This window comes from Meleagris gallopavo, chromosome 3 (genome assembly GCF_905368555.1).
Source record: "Meleagris gallopavo chromosome 3, MGAL_WU_HG_1.1, whole genome shotgun sequence".
Lineage (NCBI taxonomy): Eukaryota > Metazoa > Chordata > Aves > Galliformes > Phasianidae > Meleagris > Meleagris gallopavo.
In genome coordinates, this window is record NC_139406.1 from 67,433,065 (window position 1) to 67,455,472 (window position 22,408).

The window sequence follows — 22,408 nt, forward strand, 5'->3', positions numbered from 1 at the left end:
TATCCTCTCTTTATAAATGTGCTATTATTTTTTTTTCATAATACACCTCTGCCACAGTTTCTGTTCCACAGAAAGAGAATTGATATCTTCAAGCAGTCTCTGCAAATTTATTTCAGGAAATCCTGGAGAGTGATGAGGTCTCCCTTCAGCCTTCTCTTCTCCAGACCCCAAATCGCACAGTAGCTCCTCATAGGTCTTGTTTTCTAGTCCCTAATCCCAGCTTCAATGTTCTCCTCTGCACATGCTCAAGCAACTCAACAACCATCTTGCAGTACTTGAGCTGTGGTCTCACCAGTGCCACATACAAGAGGAAAATTACATCCATAGTGCTGCTGGCAACACTATTTCTGATGCAGATCAGGAGGCTACTGGCCTTCTTGACCACCTGAGCACACTGCTGGCTTGTGAGAAGTCAGATCTCAACCAGCACCCCTAGGTCCTCTGTCAGGCAACCAGTCATTGTTCCCCAAGTCTCAAGTCCATGCTGCTGCATCAGGATGTTATGACTCCAAATTAAGGTGTTTACTTGTATATATGTCTGATGTTAACAAAGAGTGATTCAGTCTCATTTTTGAAACACCTACTAGCTGGGCGGCTGGGCAAGCAAAACTGATTAACCAATTAAGAAAGGTTACATCTTCCCACCTATGATGGCAGATGGCTTACATTAGTCCTTGGAATTTATTTCATGCAACTGAGAAATTTTCAATATATCTGTATTGAAAATTCTATCATTAGAAACATTGTTTTCCACTGGCATTTTTTTGTTGTTGTAGGTTAAATTTCTAGGCTTACTTCCCTAATGCAAATCCTTGGCTTTAAAGGAAGACGAATAACATAGTTTAAGTAGTGTTCCTAATGTTTTATTTCTTGGACTTGATTTTTCACAGCTTAGTATAAGCAGAAAAAGTTAATTCACATTTCTATGGGTTTTTGTACAGAACGGCTTCCCCAGAGAAAAAAGCAAGCTTAGGATTACAATCATGACATATTTCAATTCCAAAATAGAATCTATAGAAAATATGCGGCAACAACTGGTGGCAAAGCTTGGTACAGAAGTTTGCCTTGTTGAGTAACACAAAATGAAATTTGGAAGTCACTATTAAGTTGCTGAGATGTGTACCAGTTTCGTCACAAAAGCCCTCACACTTATTTGATTCCTGCTAAGAGAGTGTTCCAATTGGTACTGGACACTTCCAGTGGTTGCAACAAAAGTGTGAAAGTGTACTCAGGAGGCTCTGGTAGTAGAAGTGAGGGAGATAGTCTTCCAAGTAATGAGGATAACACCCAGGGCTGCACCTGTGTATTAGAAACACATCCTGCTTCACTGTCAATTGCTTTTACGTTTGAAAATACAAAACTTGAAGGCATTTGTCCCTACCAAGTCCCTGCTGGATGTGGCAAAGGCTGACCAGACCCCCTGTATCTTTTCCTTCAGACCTCTCCTTCACTGTTATCATTAAGTATATACCTATATATAGGTATATAGTATATACCTATATTCTCTGCTCCATGCTCTTCAAGGAAATGAAAGTATTCCGAGGACTGGTCTAAGACTCATAAGAAGTATCGAAAGAACTACACATGATCACAAAGTTTACTGCCTCTATATTAGTGAAAAAATCCTGTTTTACAATATCCTTAAACAATTGTACAGTCAAATTTGTTTTAAAGAGACAGAAAAGAAGTTGTATCAATATCATACAATAAACTGAAACAGGGAACAAAAAGAACGAAAAGAATTTTACTTATTGATCATTCTGCTTAAAGCATTATGGGAAGATGCTCAAGGAATTAAATGATAGAGCGATGCTCATGGTTTAAGAGCTGCAGTAGAACAGAACAGGATTTCAGAAAGATATATTTATTGAGGTTGCTGGAAATCCTGCTTATGAAATCTATATAGCACTAAAATAAACATGCAGTAATACATATTGTTAATAAAATTTCTCATTTTCACTATGCAATGCTTGAAACTTAAGGCCAATCATATCAAAGCAAGAAGCTCCTTTCTACATAAGACCCCTTAAGGGTCTTAGAAGAGCCTCATTTATACAAAATGCCTTCAGAAATACGTTTCTGGATGTTTTTCAACATGATATAATATGCAAAGCCTAATTTATATATTAGAGTTTCATCATTAAAAGTACAAGCAAATATTACAACTAATCAGATTTTTTTTCTTTATCATATTATTATAAATATTCAAGAGACAGTATTTTATTATCCCAAGTGATCAATTCACAGCTTAAGGCATTTCTGTCATTTAAGAGATTTCCAGGTTTCCAGTCTACACCTGGACTGCAATTGGTCACACACCATTCTTCACTCTAAATGAAATCCAGATGTACTAGCAGTTTTAAAGAATGTTAATCAACCTCTGTATCAGAATCAATTAATTGAGTGTCACTATATCACTCTGTGGCAGATTAATGTTTTATTTCAAATAATGTTGATATGAAAGAGTAGATAAAGAATTGTAGTTAAATATTTTTGCATCCTTTATATGATTAAAACAAAAACATTTTGTATATACATATATGCACACACTGCTTTCTTTAATTCAGGAAAAGCAGAAACAGCAATTAAGGTTGCCATAGAATGAGCAATCACGACAACAACAAATCAATTTCCAAATAATTTGTACAATGTGGTACTATAAATTGTACAAGCAGGAACAATTAGCAATAAAATATCAAGTCACAATTCTCCAGTCTTCCAAAATACACATACATACATGAAAACATAACTTAATTTTTAGTTTTCTATCTTACAAGCTTATTTACTAAATAAGTAAAAACATCAGGGGTCTGAACATTAGTACAATCCAAAAAGAAAGAAAATCCTATCCTGGGGTGCGTTAAACACAGCGTGGACCAGTATGTCAAGAGGTGTAATACTCCTATATTTAGCCTTGGTGCAACGTCAACAACATAGACAGTGGGACTGATTGTACCCTCACCAAATCTGTGGATGACACCACACTGAGTGGTGCTGTTGACACAATAAGAGGAAGAGATGCCATCCAAAGGGACCTGGACAGGCTTCACAGGTGAACCTGATAAGGTTTAACAAGGCCAATTGAAAGGTTTAGAAGGCCAACAGTATCCTGGGCTGCATAAAAAGAAGGGTGGTCAGCAGGGCAAAGGAGTTGCTCCCCCCCATCTGCCTTTCTAAGGTCCTGTATGAAGTACTGAATCCAAGCCTAGGGCCTCTAGAAAAGCTGCAGAGCTGTTAGAGTGGGTCTAGAGGAGGGCCACAAAGATGATCAAAGGTCTGGAACACCTCTCTTGTGAAGAAATGTTGAAGGAACTGGCCTTGTTCAGTCTACAGAGAAGGCTTTAGGGAGACTTCATTGCAGCCTCCTAGTACTTGAAGAGAGCTCAAAAGCAGGAGGGAAAACAACTATTTGCATAGCTTGATAGTGATAGGACAAGAGGGAATGTCCTTAAACTAGAAGAGGGTAGATTTACATGAGATGTCAGGAAGAAATTCTTTACTGAGAGAGTGGTGGGGCACTGGAATAGGTTGCCCAAAGTTCTACCATCCCTCTGCCCCATCCCTGAAGACAGTTTGATCTAGTGACAAACAACCCTGCCCAGAGCAGGGGGGTTGGAACCAGATGATCGTAAACACCCCTTCCAACCTAAGCCAATCCATGACTGTATGATCATGTGTAGTTCTGAGCTTCACAATACAAAAAGGACATTAAGGTATTTAAAAGGGTTCTGAGAAGCGCAAAAAAAACTAGTAAAGGTTGAAGCGCATGTCCTGTGAGGAGAGGCTGAGGACACTTGGCTTGCCCAGTTTGCAGAATAGGAGGCTGAGAGATTATGTTATTGCTTTCTGCTACTCCCTAAGGCCAGGAAGCACAGAGGGAGGTGCTGGGCTCATCTCCCTAGGAACTGATGACAGGACACGTGGGAAGAGCATGAAGCTGCACCATGGGAGTTTCATACAAGACACTAGGAAAAATTTATTTATCATGACACTGGTCAAATAATGTAACAGACTTCCTAATGAAATGATGGAGCTCCATGGCTGTCAGTGTTCAGGAGACATTTGGACAATACCTTCATTAATATGCTTTATCTTTTTTGTTAGCCTTGAAGTGATCAGACAGTTGGACTAGGTGATCTTTGTAATTCACTTCCAAGTGAAATATTCTCTTCTACCCTACTTTGTTCTATTCTAAAATTACAGAAAAACTAGAAATCATTAAAAATTAAAAAGCTTTTCAAGTGGGATGCTGATAAGCATTTAGTACAATTTCAGAATTGCAAGTATATCTCACATAGTTTACCACTAAAAAAGTTTTTCAGACTCAGGCATTAATATTGAAAATGATAGGATAACTTTGTTCCAGCAGTCACATACTGTTCCAGGACATTACTTCTGAGCACCTCCAGAGAAGCAAAGATTCATAACTGAAGAGCAGGAAGGAAAACATATTGAAAAATGAGATAAACTGATCTTCATCATTATTTCCTCTAAGATGGAAAATCTTTTATGAACTAGTATTGCATTTTCTTTTTCTACATACTTATATTACTTAAAACGAGTTCCCTAAACTACCTCTCTCAAGAGGTGTATAGAAGATGGAAAGATATCACAGTTAGAAAGAAAGGGACAGACAAAAATCACTGATCTTACTTTTGAATGTCAGTTTTTTTAGAAGAGAAGTAGATAGGAGAATGTTAAGTTTAATGTAATGCTTGCATTAGATATTGTAACAGTTCCAAGGAAGTTCTTTCATTTTTTTTTTCCATTAGTTTTCTCATGAGGCATTTTTCTTTGGCTTCCCAGAATAGACAGTTATTAACAAAAGAAGTATACAATATTGTGACTATTAGAGAAAATAAATGTAAGGAATAGATTGTAGACTCTCAAAGGAGGGAAAATCTGCCTAAAAAAGTACTGCTCAATATAAAAACTCCAAATATAGGGCTAGTATATATCAGATTTCCACAAGTATATCTAGTTTTCCAATTGTAAGTATTGTGAAAGTAAAATTTAAAGGTTGGATCTGGGGGGTTGAGGGGAGTTTAAGCTGTCAGAGGATACCAGATGCTTGTGTCAGAGCTGTCTAAGTAATTCTGACTAAACTGTCATGCTTCTGGAAACTGTGAAAATACACAGTACTGAAAAGCAGAGTACAAGTGCAAAAATTTTGACACTTCCTGAAAACATCTGATTTTTTTCCACATGTTGATTTATGTTTACACAGTAAATATAACATTTATAGGAAATATTAAACTTGGCAAATTCATCAGTTTCTTGTATTTCTTAATGGCAAAAAATATAAAAAATAAAATCTGGCATCCTACCCAATTAGGCTGGGATTATTGGAGATGGGAAGCAGGGGAATAGTCTTAGAAGGAGATCATTAACTATCCTCCACCTGCCTATGCAGCAAAAAACTTCTGTCATGAAAAAGGGCTTCTCTCTGTAGTTCTCAGGTACAGGCAACTTTGCACACTGGTTTGTTCTGAGGGTTGGTTTTCTTTTGCAAAGCTTTTGAATTTCCAACCTCTGTAATATACTTTGAAGGCAGAAGACCAAGCCAGCTAGTAGAGACACAGCAGTAGCACAGCACAGCAAGGGCACAAAGCATCTCTTCTGTCCATGGAGATGACTGAACGCTGAAGATCTCAACATAAAGCACAGCATATTCTCCATCATTGACTGGTCTGTGAACAGCCCCAGCAAAGAAGGCTTGGAGACTTTCCAGGGTCTGGAACAGCCCCAAGTAACATGGCAAACAAACTGCAGCAGGAGGTGAGCAACAGCAGAGGTTCCTGATGACAGGAAGAAAGCAAATATCACACTTATCTTTAAGAAGGGCAAAAGGTACAATCCAAATAACTACAACCAGCCAGACTTCAGTTTCTGAGACATGCAAATCCTCTTATAAGTTATTTCTATACAAGATGATTAGGAATAATCAATTTAATTCTAGCAGGAACAAACTTGATTGATTTATATGATGAGGTGACTGGTTCTGTGGACAAGAAAAGGGCAATGGATTTTGTATATCTTGTCTTTAGCAAGATATTTTATGCAGTTTTTCATAGGCTTCTTATTAATGAATTGGTGAAATTCTGACTAAATGACAAAAATGGGCTGAAAAACAGGCTTGACTTCAGAGCTTAAAGTGCTGTGATCAGTGATACAACACATCCAGCTGGCAGTCAGAAGTCAGATGAATCCCTCTGAAATCAATACTAGGGCCAATACTGTTTAATGTCCTTGTTAACAATGCTGGATGAAGAAGGGCAGTTTCAGCAAGTTTGCATATCACATCAAACTAAGAGATGGGGAACAATCATATGAAGAACAAGGCAGCTGTTCACAAGGGCCAGAGTGGACTGAAGTAATAGGCTGATAAGAACCTTGTGGAGTTCAACAAAAGCAAACAGGAAGTCTTGCACTAGTACTATAATAAACACATTCACCAGTACAGTCTGGGGGTGGACAATCTGGAAAACAGCTCTGCAGAAAATAACCTGAGTTCCTGGTGGACCTAAGCTGAACATGAGCAATGTGCAATTGCATCAATGAAAGCCAGCAGTACTATTGGCTGCATTTTGTCAGTGTGTCAAATGGAGGGCAACCAAGGTGCTCAAGGATGGAATGCAAGACCTATGAAACTGGGGGAATGTGTTCATTCAGAGGCTCAGGATAAACCTTATTGCTCATCACATCTGAATAGAAAATAGAGAGAAAATAGAGCCAGACTCCTCATGAAGGGACATGGGGGTAGAATGGGAGGCAATGTACACAAGCTGGAACAGACTGAAATAGGCTTAGAAATAAAAGTGAAAAGAAATATTGCTTTTGCTAAAGGAAACGGTGCTGGGAAATTTAAGTTCCTATTTAAGCTCCTTCAACCTTGACTCTTTCATCTAAAATTCTTCCAATGGTTATAAAACTCCTAATAAATCACTCATAAGAGTGTTTAACTAAACAGTCATGGTAAACCAAAACACAAAGCAATAACATTTTGCATTTCCTTTTACATTCATTAGTCTAACAGTAAAGCCTAAGAGCATTTCAGTTAAAACTGGAAGAATCCTTTCAAATATGTAATGGTTCCAGCTCTGTTCCTCAAAGACTGAAAAGACTCCAAGACTTTTTAAGAATAGACAACTTATTCAACAAACACCAACAAGTTGTGAGTGGATATTACTCATATTTATTTATTTATGATCCAAGGGTAACTGTCTGGTTTCTACAAGATATAAGATTTTCAGATTCTTTCCAGAGAAGAATGAAAGAGTAATCTTCTTGTATTTTTCATTCTGTATATCACCTTTAAGAAAGTGATTGTTTCTACTAAGTAGATTAGTAAGAAAAAAAAAAGAGAGGAAACAAAAGTAGTTCTTTGATAAACAGAAATGATCTATCACTACAGACATTCAAAGCCAGTTGGTAGACAGACATGTTTTGTTATACAAGGTGTGAAAATCAGTGCTGACAAGTAAAACTTCGGTTTTGAATTTTGTCCTGAATACTGAGTAATAAATAGGTATGATGCTTTACAGATTACCATATTAGACTAGTAGAAGTGTTGAAATATATATTATTTTTCATATTTATAACTTCTGTGATGTGGTAGTGTTACAACCAAGGAGACTAAAAGAAATGGTAGCCTAAAAATACAACTTTGAAGGAAGAAATGAAAATAGCATGACTGAAACAGAACATATACAGTACAGAACAAATGCTGGCTGATCTATTGAATTCCCCAATGCATGGGACACTGTGAAAGTGAAATTACAATCACAATTCCAATTTTAGGTCCTGAATAAACAATGTAATAGAGCCATTGGAAAGCAAATAACATGCTCAGCCATTCATAATAAATGAAGTAGATCAGTGTAGTTTATTTGTAGAAGTCGTCATTTCAGCAAGATAATACACTTGCATCACTGAGAGATATGTTCTTAAGTCAACACTGAGAAATTCTTGAAAGGCCTATGGTAAAAAGATATTGATTGCATTCTCTATGCTCAGTTGACATCCATCCATTCCAGCAAATTCCACAGAACACAAATTTATTATAAACAATCATTATTTTTGTTAATATTATGAAAATGCAACTGTTTAAAAAACCTGAAGCATCTGAGAATGAGATTACAAAGAATACTAATTACCACTTCCACTGTACTTCATAGGTAATGAGCTCCCTGAAGTCAAAGCCTTAATCAGACACCTGTTGCTCTATGTAGCTGAAGGATAGCACAGTTGTTTATATAGCACATATAGAAGAAGAGAGATTGTTGAAACAATAAAATCTCTAATGATGGTGAAGGTACCCTGCTGGTGAAAGACAAAGTAACATTTTGTCAAGTTGGAGTTAAAAAACTTTTCACTGAGGCAATAGAAATGTCTATAAAAGAAAAGATTTTTATTATTATTATTGTTTTATTTTTTAGTTGTGAATTCAGATCCCCAAGAATAACTTGGAAATGCACATTAAAACTCCTACATTACACTAATTCAACATCCAGTTTGAAAAGCACTGCAAAGAAGTTGATGTGACAAATTTTTAACTGCAGAATGTTATTGAAAGTTAATAATAAATGAGTGACAAAGGTAATAAAAAAGTGTAAAGATGTTTTCAGTAGGTATAAAATGTGCAGTGTATGAATAACAACCAAGAATCATTTGCTAGGTTGACTCACGTATATAATGGCAACTAGATGTGAGAAATGGAAGTCTGATATATATGCAAGAGCAATATTTGATTGAAAGATCAAGTGCATATGTTTTAAATATTATGTAAGAGAAAACGGAAAGCATAACAAGAGTAGCTCCTACTTTCACCATTAGTACCCAGATAGAGTAGCTATGTTTGAAATACCTTTAGCATAAAATTAACAACATGAAAGAGATACTACTGACTTCAAGACATACTTTCCCTGAGAACCCCTAACACCAATGAAGCCAATGACACAATTTCTCCTATTTCCCAGGAGACTCAATTTTTATTTCCTACATTTATTTAGAGACTTATCTTCCTGGCCGTTGTCAAATAGACATCTGTAAAGTACCAGCTTCTGTCATCAATTCAGACAGCACTGCCAAAAGAGAAAGAAAAAGCTCGTGTTGTTGCAACATGATTTTTGAAAACTATGGTATATAATGCACAATGACTTTCAAGTTGCAGACTGAGACTGTCCACTGGCAAATTAAAAAAAAAAAAAAAATCTTTGCTTTTATGTGATTGTAATAGATCTGATGTGATAACTACTAAAAACCAATATACACAAAGCACAAGAGAAGTGTGAGTAAGCAATAATGTACTAGGCACAGTCCATGCAAAACCTTGTCCCAGAAGAAATGCTTTTAAAGGAAATAAATTTACTGAAAAACTGTGAACAACTCTGAGTCTATTCTTACGTAGTCACCCATATTAAGTGTTTATAGCTGTTATAAATTTAGACTATGACCTTGATAATGCACACACTTCTCCTGCAGTGTGCGATGAGACTTGCATTTTAATAATGATGTTTATAGAACATTTTATTAAAGATACTAAAGCTTGTAACAGCTAAATGTGGAGAATGCATGTACAAAAATAATATAATGTGAGACAGCAGTGCAAATATATACTGAGAATCCATTAATAAGGAAAATTGGGTATCTGTTTAAGCTAACCATTTCTCTTTCACTGTTGGTGGCAAAGGTTTATATCCAACACTAACAAGAAGAGCTAAACTACTGGCCTCATCTGTTGCTTGAGTAACCTTTTGTAAAATGAATTTCATTATCTTATGGGCTAGCAGCTTGCAAAACACTTATTTACCGCAATATAGTCCTAATGCTATTAATGAAATTATTGATTTGAATGTAAATTTCAGTATAAGCAGTACAGGATTCAGTGTTAACAGACTAGGAGAATTAATACATTAACCCACGGAGATGGCGTTATCATTACACCTGTAAAATTAATTTCTTAGTAAAAACTGGAAAAAAAGATGATGTGTAAATAGAATTTAAACTTGAAACTGATTCTATTAGATGATCTGGAGTGCAAAATTTTATGTTGCTTCAGAATTTATTTGCAGAATTACAATTGCACAATGAAAAAAATAACAATAGCAAGCATAGAGTCTTGCAGCTGAGGAGAAATAAGTGCAAGCACTGTACAGGTTAGAGGATCACCTGCTGGAGATCAGCACTGCAGAGAAAGACTTCGAGATCCTAGCCATGAGCCAGCAGTGTTCCCTTGGGCTGAGAAAGCCAATGGTATTCTGGGGTGCATTAAAAAGAGTGCGGTCAGCAGGTGGAGAAAGGCAATCCTCCCCTTCTGCTCTTCCCTGGAGCACTTAGAATACCATGTCCCGTTCTAGGCTCCCCAGTTCAAAAAAGACAGGGATCTCCTAGGAGTCCAGGAGAGGGCCACAAAGATGATTAAGAGTCTGGAGCATCTCTCATGAGGAAAGGCTGAATAACCTGGGACTGCTCAGCCTAGGGAGAAGAAGACTGAGGGGAGATCAGATAAATGTTTATAAATATCTAAATGGAGGGGGGAGGCAAATGGATGAGGCCAGGCTCTTTTCAGTGAACAGTGGCCTAAAACTTGCAGACAGAAAGTTCCGTACAAACATGCAGAAGAACTTTATAATAAGAGTGACGGAGCACTGGAAGAGGTTGCCCAGAGAGGTTATGGCATTTTTATCTACAGAGATATTCAAGACCTGCCTGGACACTTACCTGTGCAATCTACTGTAAAGTACCTGCTTTGGCAGGGGGTTTGGACTTAGTGATCTCTTGAGGTCCCTTCCAACTTCTGTAATTCTGTGATTCTGTGAAAATACACTGCTTTAAGGTATATAGTCTGAAATATACTAGATTTCCCATAGCAATAGAAAATACCTAAGAATAAGGCGTGCCACCATAAATATTACAACATCCAAGGCTCTTTTTCTCCTTAGTTCATAAACTTTTACTAAGAGTTTACAAAAATAACTGGCTAGTTATCCATCTGTGGCCTATTTCCTTCATGATCACTCAATGCTTAATAGCTTCTCACATCATTCTGAAAAGAACATGACACTCCTTAACATCTTTCATGTATCCCACATGTCTGTCATGCCTTTCCTCTCATGTCTTACTGGGAACAGAAACAAAACAGCAATTGCCTGTTTTTCTGGAATGTTAGCCATATACCTGTGTAACTGCAGTCAAAGCAGCTGGAGATCCTTCACATTTCAAAAAAAAAAAAAAAAAATAGATTCAATTTCAGTTTAGCCTTCTTAGAAAGAAAGTGCTTATTAAAGAAATTTACAGTAGAAGAAGAAAAAGTTCTTAGTAAATAAAAGACAGCTTGGGTGTTTTAGTAAATTAAAGCTATCCCAAAGGATAGTCATGATTATTACGGTTTGGGTATCATGAATATTTCCTCATCTCTATTATAGTATCTTAGTTAACAGCTTATAAGGATCCACCATTATAAGAAATAGACATTATTTTCCTCCTTGTCCCTCTCAATAAATCTGTTCACTCCCCAGCAAATGTGCCTTGGCAGCAGTGCAATCCTGTGAGTCACTAACAAGATGGTACACCTGAGGTCAAGCAAATCATTCCTTAATATAATAATTGTATCTCAGCTTGGCAGTCAATCACCTATCATTCTCCCCAAATGAACAAACAAAACTGCAGGAGAAGATACTCGTTGGCACCAGCTTCCTCTAAAATGGTGGCAACAGCTGGTCCAGCAGATGCTTCTCTAGTGACTCAACACCTGTGCATTTGCATTTCTGCAAAAAGACATATTAATAGATATTTCTTTCCTCTTTGCAAAATCTTGCAATTTTCATGGCTAAAATATATGGATTTAAAGGTATCTAAATCTACGGATTAAGCAGAACACTACTTCAGTTGTAGAAAAGAAACTAAAAGAGCCTTATAAGCCTCTAGTGGTATAATCTCTGCATTTCATAATTTATGTTTGATATTGACTTGGGATACCTTAATACCCCTGATATGCTTTAGGAGTGTAGCTTCTGGCAAAGAAATGCAATTAACCAGTCAGACCAAGTTATACTGAAATAGATGTGATACCTGTACTTGCATGCACTTTTTTCTAATTAAAACTCTAAAGAGCTTTTGAATTGGCAAATGGATACCTTGTTATTAGTATACATAATTTCTTACTTCCTGAATAGAACAGTGTTTCTTTGGTTATCTGGTGACCCACTTTTCTACTAGAGTCTTTTTAAACCTGTCTGTCTAGATAAGTACAAAAAGTGTGTACATGTAAAAAAATCCTTTCTCCCTAAATAGTCTAGTAAATCCCAGCACTGCAAGGAAACAATTAGTCATGACTATAAAATCCACTCATACAGAAATTTAGTAATTTCAAAATACAAATTTCATGCACTCAAACCTATAACAAATAAGAAAAACACCTACATCATACTTTTCTAATAATCAGAACTACGTTCCATTTGGGATCCTAGGAGATAACAATAATGTTGTACAGCTATATCAGAACTGCTCATTTTCCTGCTACCATCCCTATAGAATTGTAGGGGCTGGAAAAGACCTCTAGAGATCATCTAATCCAACCCCCCTGCCAAGCAGGCTCTGTAGTCCAGGAGCATAGCTAGGTGTTCAGGCAAGTCTTCAACATCTCCAGAGAAGGAGACTCCACAACCTCTCCGGGCAGCCTGTGCCAGTGCTCTGTCATCCTTACTGTGAAGTTCTTACACACAAATGTGTGGAACTTTCTATGCTTCAGTTTGTGGCCATTTCCCCTTGTCCTACTGCCATGCACCGCTGAAGAGTCTGGCCTCATCCCTTTGCCTCCTGCACCTTAGATATTTTTATAGGCATTGATCAGATCCCCAGATGATTAAAGATGAGTCTTGCTCCTACTTCTACCATACCTTTGAAAGCCTGTGTATCTCACCATTATGATTCTGGAAAATACTTACTAGGGGATTTCTTACAATTTAAAACAAACTAGGCCAAGAGAAGAGACCTAGATCATGAAGAGGCAATCTCTGGAATTCCTCATGTCTTACAATTAAAATCTTCTTTTTACATTCTTTCCTGTTTTGTTGTTTGTTGTTGTTGCTCCTTGGTTGTTTGTTTTTTGGGGGGAATTGGTTTGGCTTTCTGTAAAATTCTGTTTTTTTTTTTTTAATTTTCTTTTTATTTATTTATTTTTTACTATAAAATTCTAAAATCCCTGGAAAATACTAAGCTGTGTGTTAGCAAAACATAGTAGCTATTTTCTGTGCATATAAATAATGTCTGAACTCTGTTGCTCTCCAAAGTGCTCAATCAGCATTGCTGTAAGCAGCGACCTGATAGTCAAAAGAAGTTAGGTTTCACTTACCATTTTCAGTATTTAAAGTAAAATATGAGTATTGATGAAAGAGAATATAAATTTGAAGTTATGCTTTAAAAATTGATTTCTTTTTACTATATATCTAATTTTTGGGACAAATTTCAAATTATTTCACTTTATGAATAGAATCCACTGAAATATATAAAGTAAGTCTTTACAAATACGGCTTTTGTTTGTGTTTTTAAATAATCATAAAATTATTAGTAAGAGCAAAAGTACTTTTTAGAAATACTAAATGTATAAAGAAGTCAATTACCTCTTTCCTACAGTACTCATATAATTCCCTTATATAGAAGCCATCTCAGACAGCTGATACTTCTGAAAAGAGATAAATGTATATTTAAAATAAAAAGGAAACAAAATGGAATGTTTCAGGACAGAAATATCTTGACATAGAGGGAAATTAAATGTCTTTCTTGAGTTCTTAATATTAACTTCCACCTTACTATGGACATCACAAATGAAAAATGGAACTAAGGTGACTGGAAACCCGCAGGGTACTTCTAAAAGCAATGAGGCCCCTCACCTCATTAAGATTGTCCGTTATTCATCTAAGGACTTCTGCTTTGAAAATACACAAACTCAATCTGTGACAGAAGTTCTGTCTCAAATATTTCCTTCCTACCTGTTCTTTGACAGAGACACAGTGATTGTTAGCCACTATCTAGACTTTTTATGACCTCTTTGTTCATGAAAAAACAGTGTCTTGTTAGTTCTCACATTTCTTGCTGATATTGTTAAAATGGATTAAAATACAATTGAAACAGTTAGCCATGAAAAGATAAGTGTGTCAAAGGAGACAAGGCCAGCTCAGTGATGTGGCTAAAGCAAATTCCAGCATTTAGAAAAAGTAAGAATAGCAGAGTTAAGGAAGGAAAATAGCTACAAAGCACTTAGTGTGAAATGCTTCTTGGTGAAAATTATGCAATTGTATGGGAGATTATAATTTTATGAACCAACTTTTGGCAATGTTTATCACCATCTGTTAAAAAGTATCTTATCTTTAGAAACAGCAGTGGTTATTCTTTCCCTTGCAGTAGTATATTTCACATCAACTAAGTCAATCAAGTAGTTAACTAAAGATTTACAATATCAGCTTAAATTATAACACCAGTTATTTTTCCAGTAGTGGGAAAATCTAATCCAAGAAATGACTGTATTTTCATGTTCATACAGCAGTTATTCTGAAAATGAAAATTAAGTTTATGAAAAAAAATTATTCCCTATGTAAATTTTTTTCACATATGAAAGCATAAGATCTACAGTAAAATTTTAAACACCAGAAACAACAAACTCCCGATCTCCAATTACAACAGTACTCAATCATCAAAAGATACATTAGGTCTCACAATAATTTTCACAAGTGTTTAAGGAATTGCCAGATGTTTAATGCTTTTTATTTATAATATCACTTGTACCTGTACTTGTCTAGATCTTTAAACAAATATTTTTGTGAAGTGTGACTCTAGGTCTCATACTGTCAGGGCACTTGCGCATCTAACTCAATGGAATTCCTGTGTTATTTGAATACTTTGAAAACATTTTCCCAAAACTTTCATTAGTTCTTAGTGATTCTGGAAAGATACTAAATTTGAACATTTTCTGAAAATAAAAGCAGTAAAACCGTCTGCAAAGCCTCACAAATAGAATCATTAGGGTTTCTTGGAGAACTAGCCCCACTTTGTTTTGTTTTGTTTTGTTTGTTTTATTTTTTCTTTCAAGAAATATATTAAAAGCAGGTTGTTAGCAGAGTACATGCAAGAAGCAAACTCTTCTAATTTATTTCCTGCACACTGAATGAAAATATGAACCCTAGACAATTTGTTCAATTCTTCATCTTTGTCTCCTTGTAACATATATAAATAACTCATTTTAAATTATTTTTGAAAGGTATAGAATTTCTGCTTCATTTTCAGTCAACAAGGAGCAAACCCTTTCTTCACATTCATGTGATAAATAAAAGTAAAAAAGTATACTAATGTTCCCTCAGAATGCAACAGAACTAGATGATCATTGTGGTCCTTTTCAACCCAGGCTGTTTGATGATTCTATGATATTATTTTAGGTACATTATGTCACTGAAAAAAAGAATTAAAAATAGTTTGCATACAGAAAATTAGAATTGGTGACTGCAGCATAGGATGACATTACTTGGAGAAGATGACTTGTGATTTGGTAGATAAGTAATAAGGAAAGAAAAAGGCAAATATTTTAATCTGGAAACACTCTAAATAGCAGCCATTAAGCCTGCCTAAGTAGTGGTACCAGGACCATATCTACTCATCATCACAGTGATCTGTTGCTGGACCTCACTATTCTTAGTTTATACACATTTTTAGTGTAGGTTTTCACCTGCTAAGAGGTGATTAGTAGAGTTTATCTACAGAAGTGCATTTTGAAACTGTTCATATATTCTATCTCTCACTAAGCATGACCAATTAACTATGAAAATCTGTTTGATTCCATTCCAGAATGCAGATATCAAGGATCAAACTTGGATCTATAAAGTTAATGGAACAAAAATACTTCCCAAACAGGAACATTATCAAATAACATGCACCATTTAGAAAGAATTTAGACTAGAACAGTTAGAATGATTAAAGTTATAGAAAACATTTATTAGGGGACCAGATTATTTTAAAAATTATCTGAAAAGAGAGAAAGGATAGAGCTGACAGTACAAGAGGAAAACTACTGCAGTCTACAAATACATGACTAAGAGCTTAATTTCATTTTCCAAGTCCACAGTACACAGAATAAGAAATGATGGCCACAGGTAGTAAAAACAGAATCAAGTCTGAAATTCAGGTTGGGAAATAAAGGTGAAAATAAATCAGACTCCATTTTACCAGTTTGAACCATCCAGAAAAGACTTCATTCTGTGAGTCTATGAAATAGGTATTTGAAATACTTAAATACTTTTTTTTTTTTAACAAACCAAGTGAAAAGATAGGGAGATAGGGATGCATCTGCCCCAGTTTGGTAGAGGTTGCTACTGGCTTTCACACACAGAAAACATGTATTTGGGTAGGCCTTTCCACTGTTTTTTCAGTCATAACTGATCTTCAGATACTTTCCGAGAAGATCCATTCATCAATATTTGGGTAAATTCAAGTGACTGAGTTCCTGTAAGAATTTCCTATTATGAGCATAGACTTGTCTGTTCAGCTTTTCTGGGATTTCTATTATAAGTGCTGCTGTTTCTTTAACCACTTGCATTCGTAGTAGTAAGTACTCTGTTCCACTATTCCAACTATTCTACTATTGGAATCTGACAGATTTAGAGCTGAGATCACAGTGGTACACTGGAAAAACTGCAACATCTTTCACAGCTTCAAAGAAAAAGGCAGTAAGCAAAATTCACAAAAGTACTTCAAAGCTGAAATGCTACATTCCATAACAACTAAATCTTGGGAGCCTGGTCAATTTAGAGGACTGTGTGCATCTAAATTCTTTCTACCTGAGTAGGTGAGGCTGAGCAGCCTCAGCATGGGATCACAACAAGCAGCTGTCAGAACGGGGAGCACAAGCTCAGTAACAAGAAATACCATCCTACCTAGAAACTCATTCACAAAAAAAAGCCTTCAGGTGCTTTCATCAAAAAACTCCACTTCATAGAATAACAGTGCCTTCAGTTTACAATACAAAGTATTTTTTTCTTTAGCTTAGAGAAATTCTCATACAGCTGCCCTGTTTGACTCATCTGTAGGTCTTTACAGTTTCTATCAGCTGTTAGGAACACAAGTACATATCACTTTAGTGAAAAGATTATTGCATTTGATATTCATTAAATTAGGGGAGGAAACTGATTTAATTTCTATTGAAGCTGCAAGGGAAAAAAAAAAAAAAAAAAAAAAAAGAGAGAGAGAGAGAGAGAGAGAAAAGCTGTTATTAGCTTCCTGCACACTGTTCTCTGTCATTAACCTTTCCTTCTCATGGACCTCCGAGTTACACATATAGCCTGCCCTAAGTTTTGAGTAGGCAGAGAGTACTCTTGAAAAAAGTCCTGTGTGTTCAAAGGGTGGTAGTGAGGGTATGGATCTAAGCCAGAAAATTAATAAAAAAAAACCTCCCGACCCTGATGTCTCCAATGTCAATCTGCTAGGACTCTGGAAACTTATTTCAGTCTGTGAACTTTCACAGTACTGTCCCAATTTCACTCTGCTGTTGAGAAGGGAAAATATAATTCCCACTGCCTTCAATTTTTCATGAAGATACGCACTTTTCTAACATGAATCTTTTGGTGAAATTTTCATTGAGTGCTTTTAAAGCAAAGCGATTTTATATATATATTTTTTTTAATCTGGAACAATACATTTGTGAAACAGTTGCATTAAGACCTTTAGGTTCCAGAAACGTAATAGCCAGTAAATGCTAAACCGTGTAAGTTTTTGCACAAGAAAAACTGAAACAACTGTGGCCTCTATGTTTCCACTAAAGAATAGAAGTGGCATTGATAAGATTAGCCTTGCACCAGCGAGACACTCAATTAGAAAAGAAAAGGAAATTAGCCTTAATTTTTTTACAAAATGAGCCTCTATGAAATGAGCAAATAAAATTGCTGTTAGCCAATCTGCAACTTTTAGGGCCTCCAATGCTTGCTTAGTCATTCAAACCCTCCAGATCCAAAAAGAATATTAGATATAAAGAGTCAAAGACAAAATTAATTATTTTGCAAATATTACAAGATTTTTCCTTGTTTTAGAGTAAAGTTTTACAAGTCAGCAGGTTTTTCACCATAAAGTGAATAAAAATAGTCATTGAAGTTGATAAGACAGACAAAAAATCTCTTTCCAGAGAGAACAACTATGCAAAATACATGTACAGCATGTCTACAATGAACTTAAATGAACTTACATCTCTGTATGTGAGATAAAACAAGCTTGAAGATGCCCTTGCAAATAAAATCATTTACGTAGAGACTTGCAAACAAGAAGCCCTTGCTCACAAATTGCTGTGCAGAAGCTCACACATTCCTTTTCGCTCGACCAGTATACTCCCATCAAATAAGGTTTTAGTTACAATAGTCTCTAAACAACTTGAATTTATCAAATTTGGACTAACTGCAAAGGTCTAATAGGTCACATACAAGGGGGAACGTGTAATAGGCGGATCAGGAAGTAGATAACCCTGAGTACTTCAGCCAGTGAGGAAAGGAGGAAAGGACACAGTGATTGGAAAGTTAGGATAAAAGGGAATCTGTGAAATCCAATACTTTGAGAGACCCTACAAGGGTATGTCCCAGTGAACTCTTCCTTTAATCAAATAAAGAAAGCTAAAGACTAGCAAGAGAAACATCAGATAGATACATGCAGACCTTCTCACAGGACCATGACCATTGTAGAGAGCTGAAATAATAAAACTTATTGTGCTTGGATGATTTCCGATACTGTTGCATGCACTCAGACCATCTGCCAACAACTTTTGGTTACCCTTCCTGCTTATTACTCTTCACATAGCCATTGCTCACTTATTTCCTACACAATGGCAACAAATGTATATTTACTACAAGGAAATGACTTCTCTAAACAGCATTGTGATTTACTTTTGGTGTTCAAGATTTGAGCTGCCAGACTGATAAGTAATTAAAATGTGCAGCTTGCTGTAAAGCAGAATGCTGTCACTCTAGATGAAAAACTATTAGCTTTTACCATTACCCGGCAATGAATTTCGTATCAGATACTTAGATTAATCAAGAATAAAAACAAACAAAATAAACAAAAACTGAAGTTAATGCCTTTAGAATTATAAGATGGCATGGTGTAGAGTTGTTTTTATTTTGTTTTGTATTTTGTTTGCTTTTAATAAATGAGCCTTAAAGAAAAAGAAGGGAAAAATGCAGGTTATCTTATTTCAGGGACAGTCAATAAATTACTTTAAAATATAATGCACTGATGGCCAGGAAATCAACATGCTGGTTGTCACTATACAACAATGCGGAGACATTAAAGTGTAACTGTGAAGTTTCATGCAGACGTACACACTGATGTCTACATACAAAATTAAAATTTGGCTGAACCATATGCAAATCTGCACTTTCTGTGAAGATTTAGCATCACTCAAAACTTATCAGTAGTTGAAATTTGATAGGCAACTCAGAACTTACTATTTTTCCTTAGGAATTCCTCCCCTTTTTAAAGCCAAACCTCTTTCTTATCTTTCCAATACTTATAAAGTTTTGTTGTTGTTTTTTTTTTTTTTCTCGAATCTGTTTATAAAAGCAGTTGTTTGACTGTAATTGACATGACTATGTCTATCTAGTAAAAAGACACATTTTCCAGAAGAGAATTGAACTAATTTTAAAAAATAGAGTTGACCATGTCATTAAAAAAAAAAAAAAAAAAAAAAAAAAGCCCTCTTTCTGAATTCCTGAGCACCAAATAACAAAACACTAACTCATGATACTTCTTTTAATTCTAGAGGACTGGAACTAGAATTATATAATTAGGTTGGAATAGTCCTTGAAGATGATCAATTCCAACCATCAATCTGACCTACCAGACCCTTTCACTAAGCTAACACCATCGTACCCTTATACAGATCTATGGTCCAGACGAACCTGGTGTTGTATGCAAATCTTTGGAGTCTAATCTCTATCTTCTCATCCAGATAATTGATAAAAATGTTAAACAAAACTAGCCCCATTATTGAGCCTTGGGAAACAGCACTGGTAACAGGCTGCCAACTTGACTGAACTCCTTTCTATGACTTTTTGATCCCTGCTGCAATGGAATGACACACTTCACTTCCAGAAGCATATTAGAAAATGAGAAATCTTGGCATTCACCCTGCTAATCACTGTTAATTTTCTTTACGATAAAACTTGGATGCTTGTGTAAAAGATTCTGAAATAAAGTAATTGACTAAAGACAGAACCACTAGAATATGATGAAACTGAAAGGCTGAGACAAAAGCCAAATGCAGGACCAAAATATCAAAATGATTAAGTAGCAAAAACCTATTGTTCTATCAGAGTATGGAGCAGTTTGCATAAATTAAATGAGCAAGCAAGAAAAATACATAAGTGTAATAAATATATCTGTGCCCACAAAGACAAATAGGAACTTGATCTGGGTGAGAACAATCCCAAGAAAAGCAGAAACCTAGGATGTTTATGGTAATCATGAAAAGCATTGCTCTTATAGCACAAAATGCATAAATTTTTGTAAATTTACAGAAATTAGAAACAGCATAAAAACAAGTGATTGTTTCTCACACCAGACAATGAAACTAATAGTTTGTGATATAGCTCAGCTATTTTATTTAATAAGATCCATAATGCTTCAAGTAGCTAAGCTTTTGTCAACGATTTACAGGCTGATTCGGCCTGATTCCATGACTAGTGGCGTGGAGGGATCCATGGATCCACGCCCTGGAAGGGGTAAGGGAAAAGGATAGAGAGATAGCCTAAGACAAAACAGTGGCAACAATCTAAGAAACAAACTATTTTACTAAATAAGATATTGGAATGCAAGACAACACACTATAGTACAATATACTACAATAAAATTAGAATTGAAGCTAATAAATCAAATAGGGCTACACAGAGAGGGTGTCAGAAAACTGAAGGCTTTACTCTAATGCTAAGGTGAGACGTGCAGCTGGGCTGAGCAGCAGGGAGGAGAGCCTGGTCCTGTGACTTTGCCAGGGGTATCTTCTTTCTGAACTCGAAGTCCCCTGGGGAATGTGGTTCTTCTTCTCTTCTGGGCCAGGTACCCAAACCTGGAGCATTAACTCTTTAACTCCTGGTGCACTGCATGATGTTATGATGTGGAACACCTGTAACCAAAAATCATAAAACCATGACAACTTTAAAAATTACAATTGGCATAAATCTTTGTAGACTGCATTCTAACTAAAGTAAACACCTGAGGCTAAACTGTACCTTTCAAATGACACTGGGAAAACTGATAGATCCTTAAATATGTCACTGTACTTGGTCCCTGTCTTTTGGGTTTGTCTTACTTCATTAGTTCTGTTCTTCCAAGACTTACAGAAAGATGGCAGGTGAATTTAGAGATTAAACCATTAGACTGTACATGCTTCTATTTCAAAGTTTGTTAATTTTCTTTCTCCTTTGTCAGTTTTAATTTGTCACTAAAACCAAAATGAAATAATTGCACTAATGCCTATGTTCTGTTGCACAGTCAAAGTTTTAGAGCAGGTATAAAATTAGTTTTTGGATTCAAATGACACCAGTTAAATGATTACACAGTAACACATGTTGAGACAGGGCTCCTGACAAGTCAAATTAAATCAAAATCAAAATTAGTTCAACCATAATTTAGTGTTTACACAGACTGGTAACATCCCTTGTAAAATATCTGTCAGGCTACCATTTGTAAAATACTACAATTAAATGTAATCATTGCCTTCGGAAACCAATGGCAAGAAGTTATAATCAGTAAAATACTGTTTCCTTCTAGTAAGTCACTACCTCCGTTAAAGAAAGAAAGGGCTTTACAAAGCACCTGATGTCTTTCACATTAACATTCTATACCATGATTAGGCGCAAAACTACCAAAGTCATTCTAACCTTTCACAACTCTCTTTGGCTATTTTCCCACATTAGTCATAAAAACAGTAAAAAGCCTACTTCCATTCATTCTTTTGCAGCTATTAAAACAAATTAGAACACTTAATTTACACTCTTGACAACCTTAGAGAAGAGACTGCAGGCAGCAGCATTCTTAAGGCTTTTGTAAAGGATCATCAGATTGAATTCCAAGGCTAATTCATATGGATAATGAAAACAAAATCTTCCTTTCTGAAAACAGCTATGAAAACAAAAGGATCACATATTAATACAAATATCTCAAAATAAATGACTTAACTGAATACAGAATACAGAATACATAAATGAATCATTGCAAGTTTTACTGTTGCAGAGAGAGGCTTTCAAATACATTTAAAAATGAAGGCAAGCAAATGAAACTATAAAAAGAACTTGTATTGAGATATCTAACCTTAACAGAAAGTAGACATTTTAATTGTGCTACCTGGAGCTCTTACATACTCAGTGATGACACCGATATTACTATA

General features: G+C 35.7%; 1 protein-coding gene across 12 annotated transcripts in view; it reads right to left on the reverse strand.

Annotated features, from left to right (window-relative positions):
* Nucleotides 1-847: 847 nt before the first annotated feature.
* LOC146544758 (uncharacterized) overlaps nucleotides 848-22,408 on the reverse strand; it is a 74,728-nt gene continuing 53,167 nt past the window's right edge. For 5 of the 12 annotated variants that reach the window (XR_014882605.1, XR_014882603.1, XR_014882600.1 and 2 more), the window contains 3 exons: nucleotides 22,026-22,143; nucleotides 13,623-21,145; nucleotides 848-9,083 (listed from right to left, as the gene is read on the reverse strand). Coding sequence is in view for 5 of the 12 variants with exons in the window: in XM_085221350.1 (XP_085077476.1) it covers nucleotides 13,639-13,684; nucleotides 20,943-21,145; nucleotides 22,026-22,143 (367 nt within the window). In the remaining 7 variants the exon portion in view is untranslated. Of the gene's footprint in view, nucleotides 9,084-10,722; nucleotides 10,815-13,622; nucleotides 21,146-22,025; nucleotides 22,144-22,408 lie in introns of all 12 variants that reach the window. The other 7 variants (XM_085221350.1, XM_085221346.1, XM_085221349.1 and 4 more) reach the window with 4 other exon arrangements.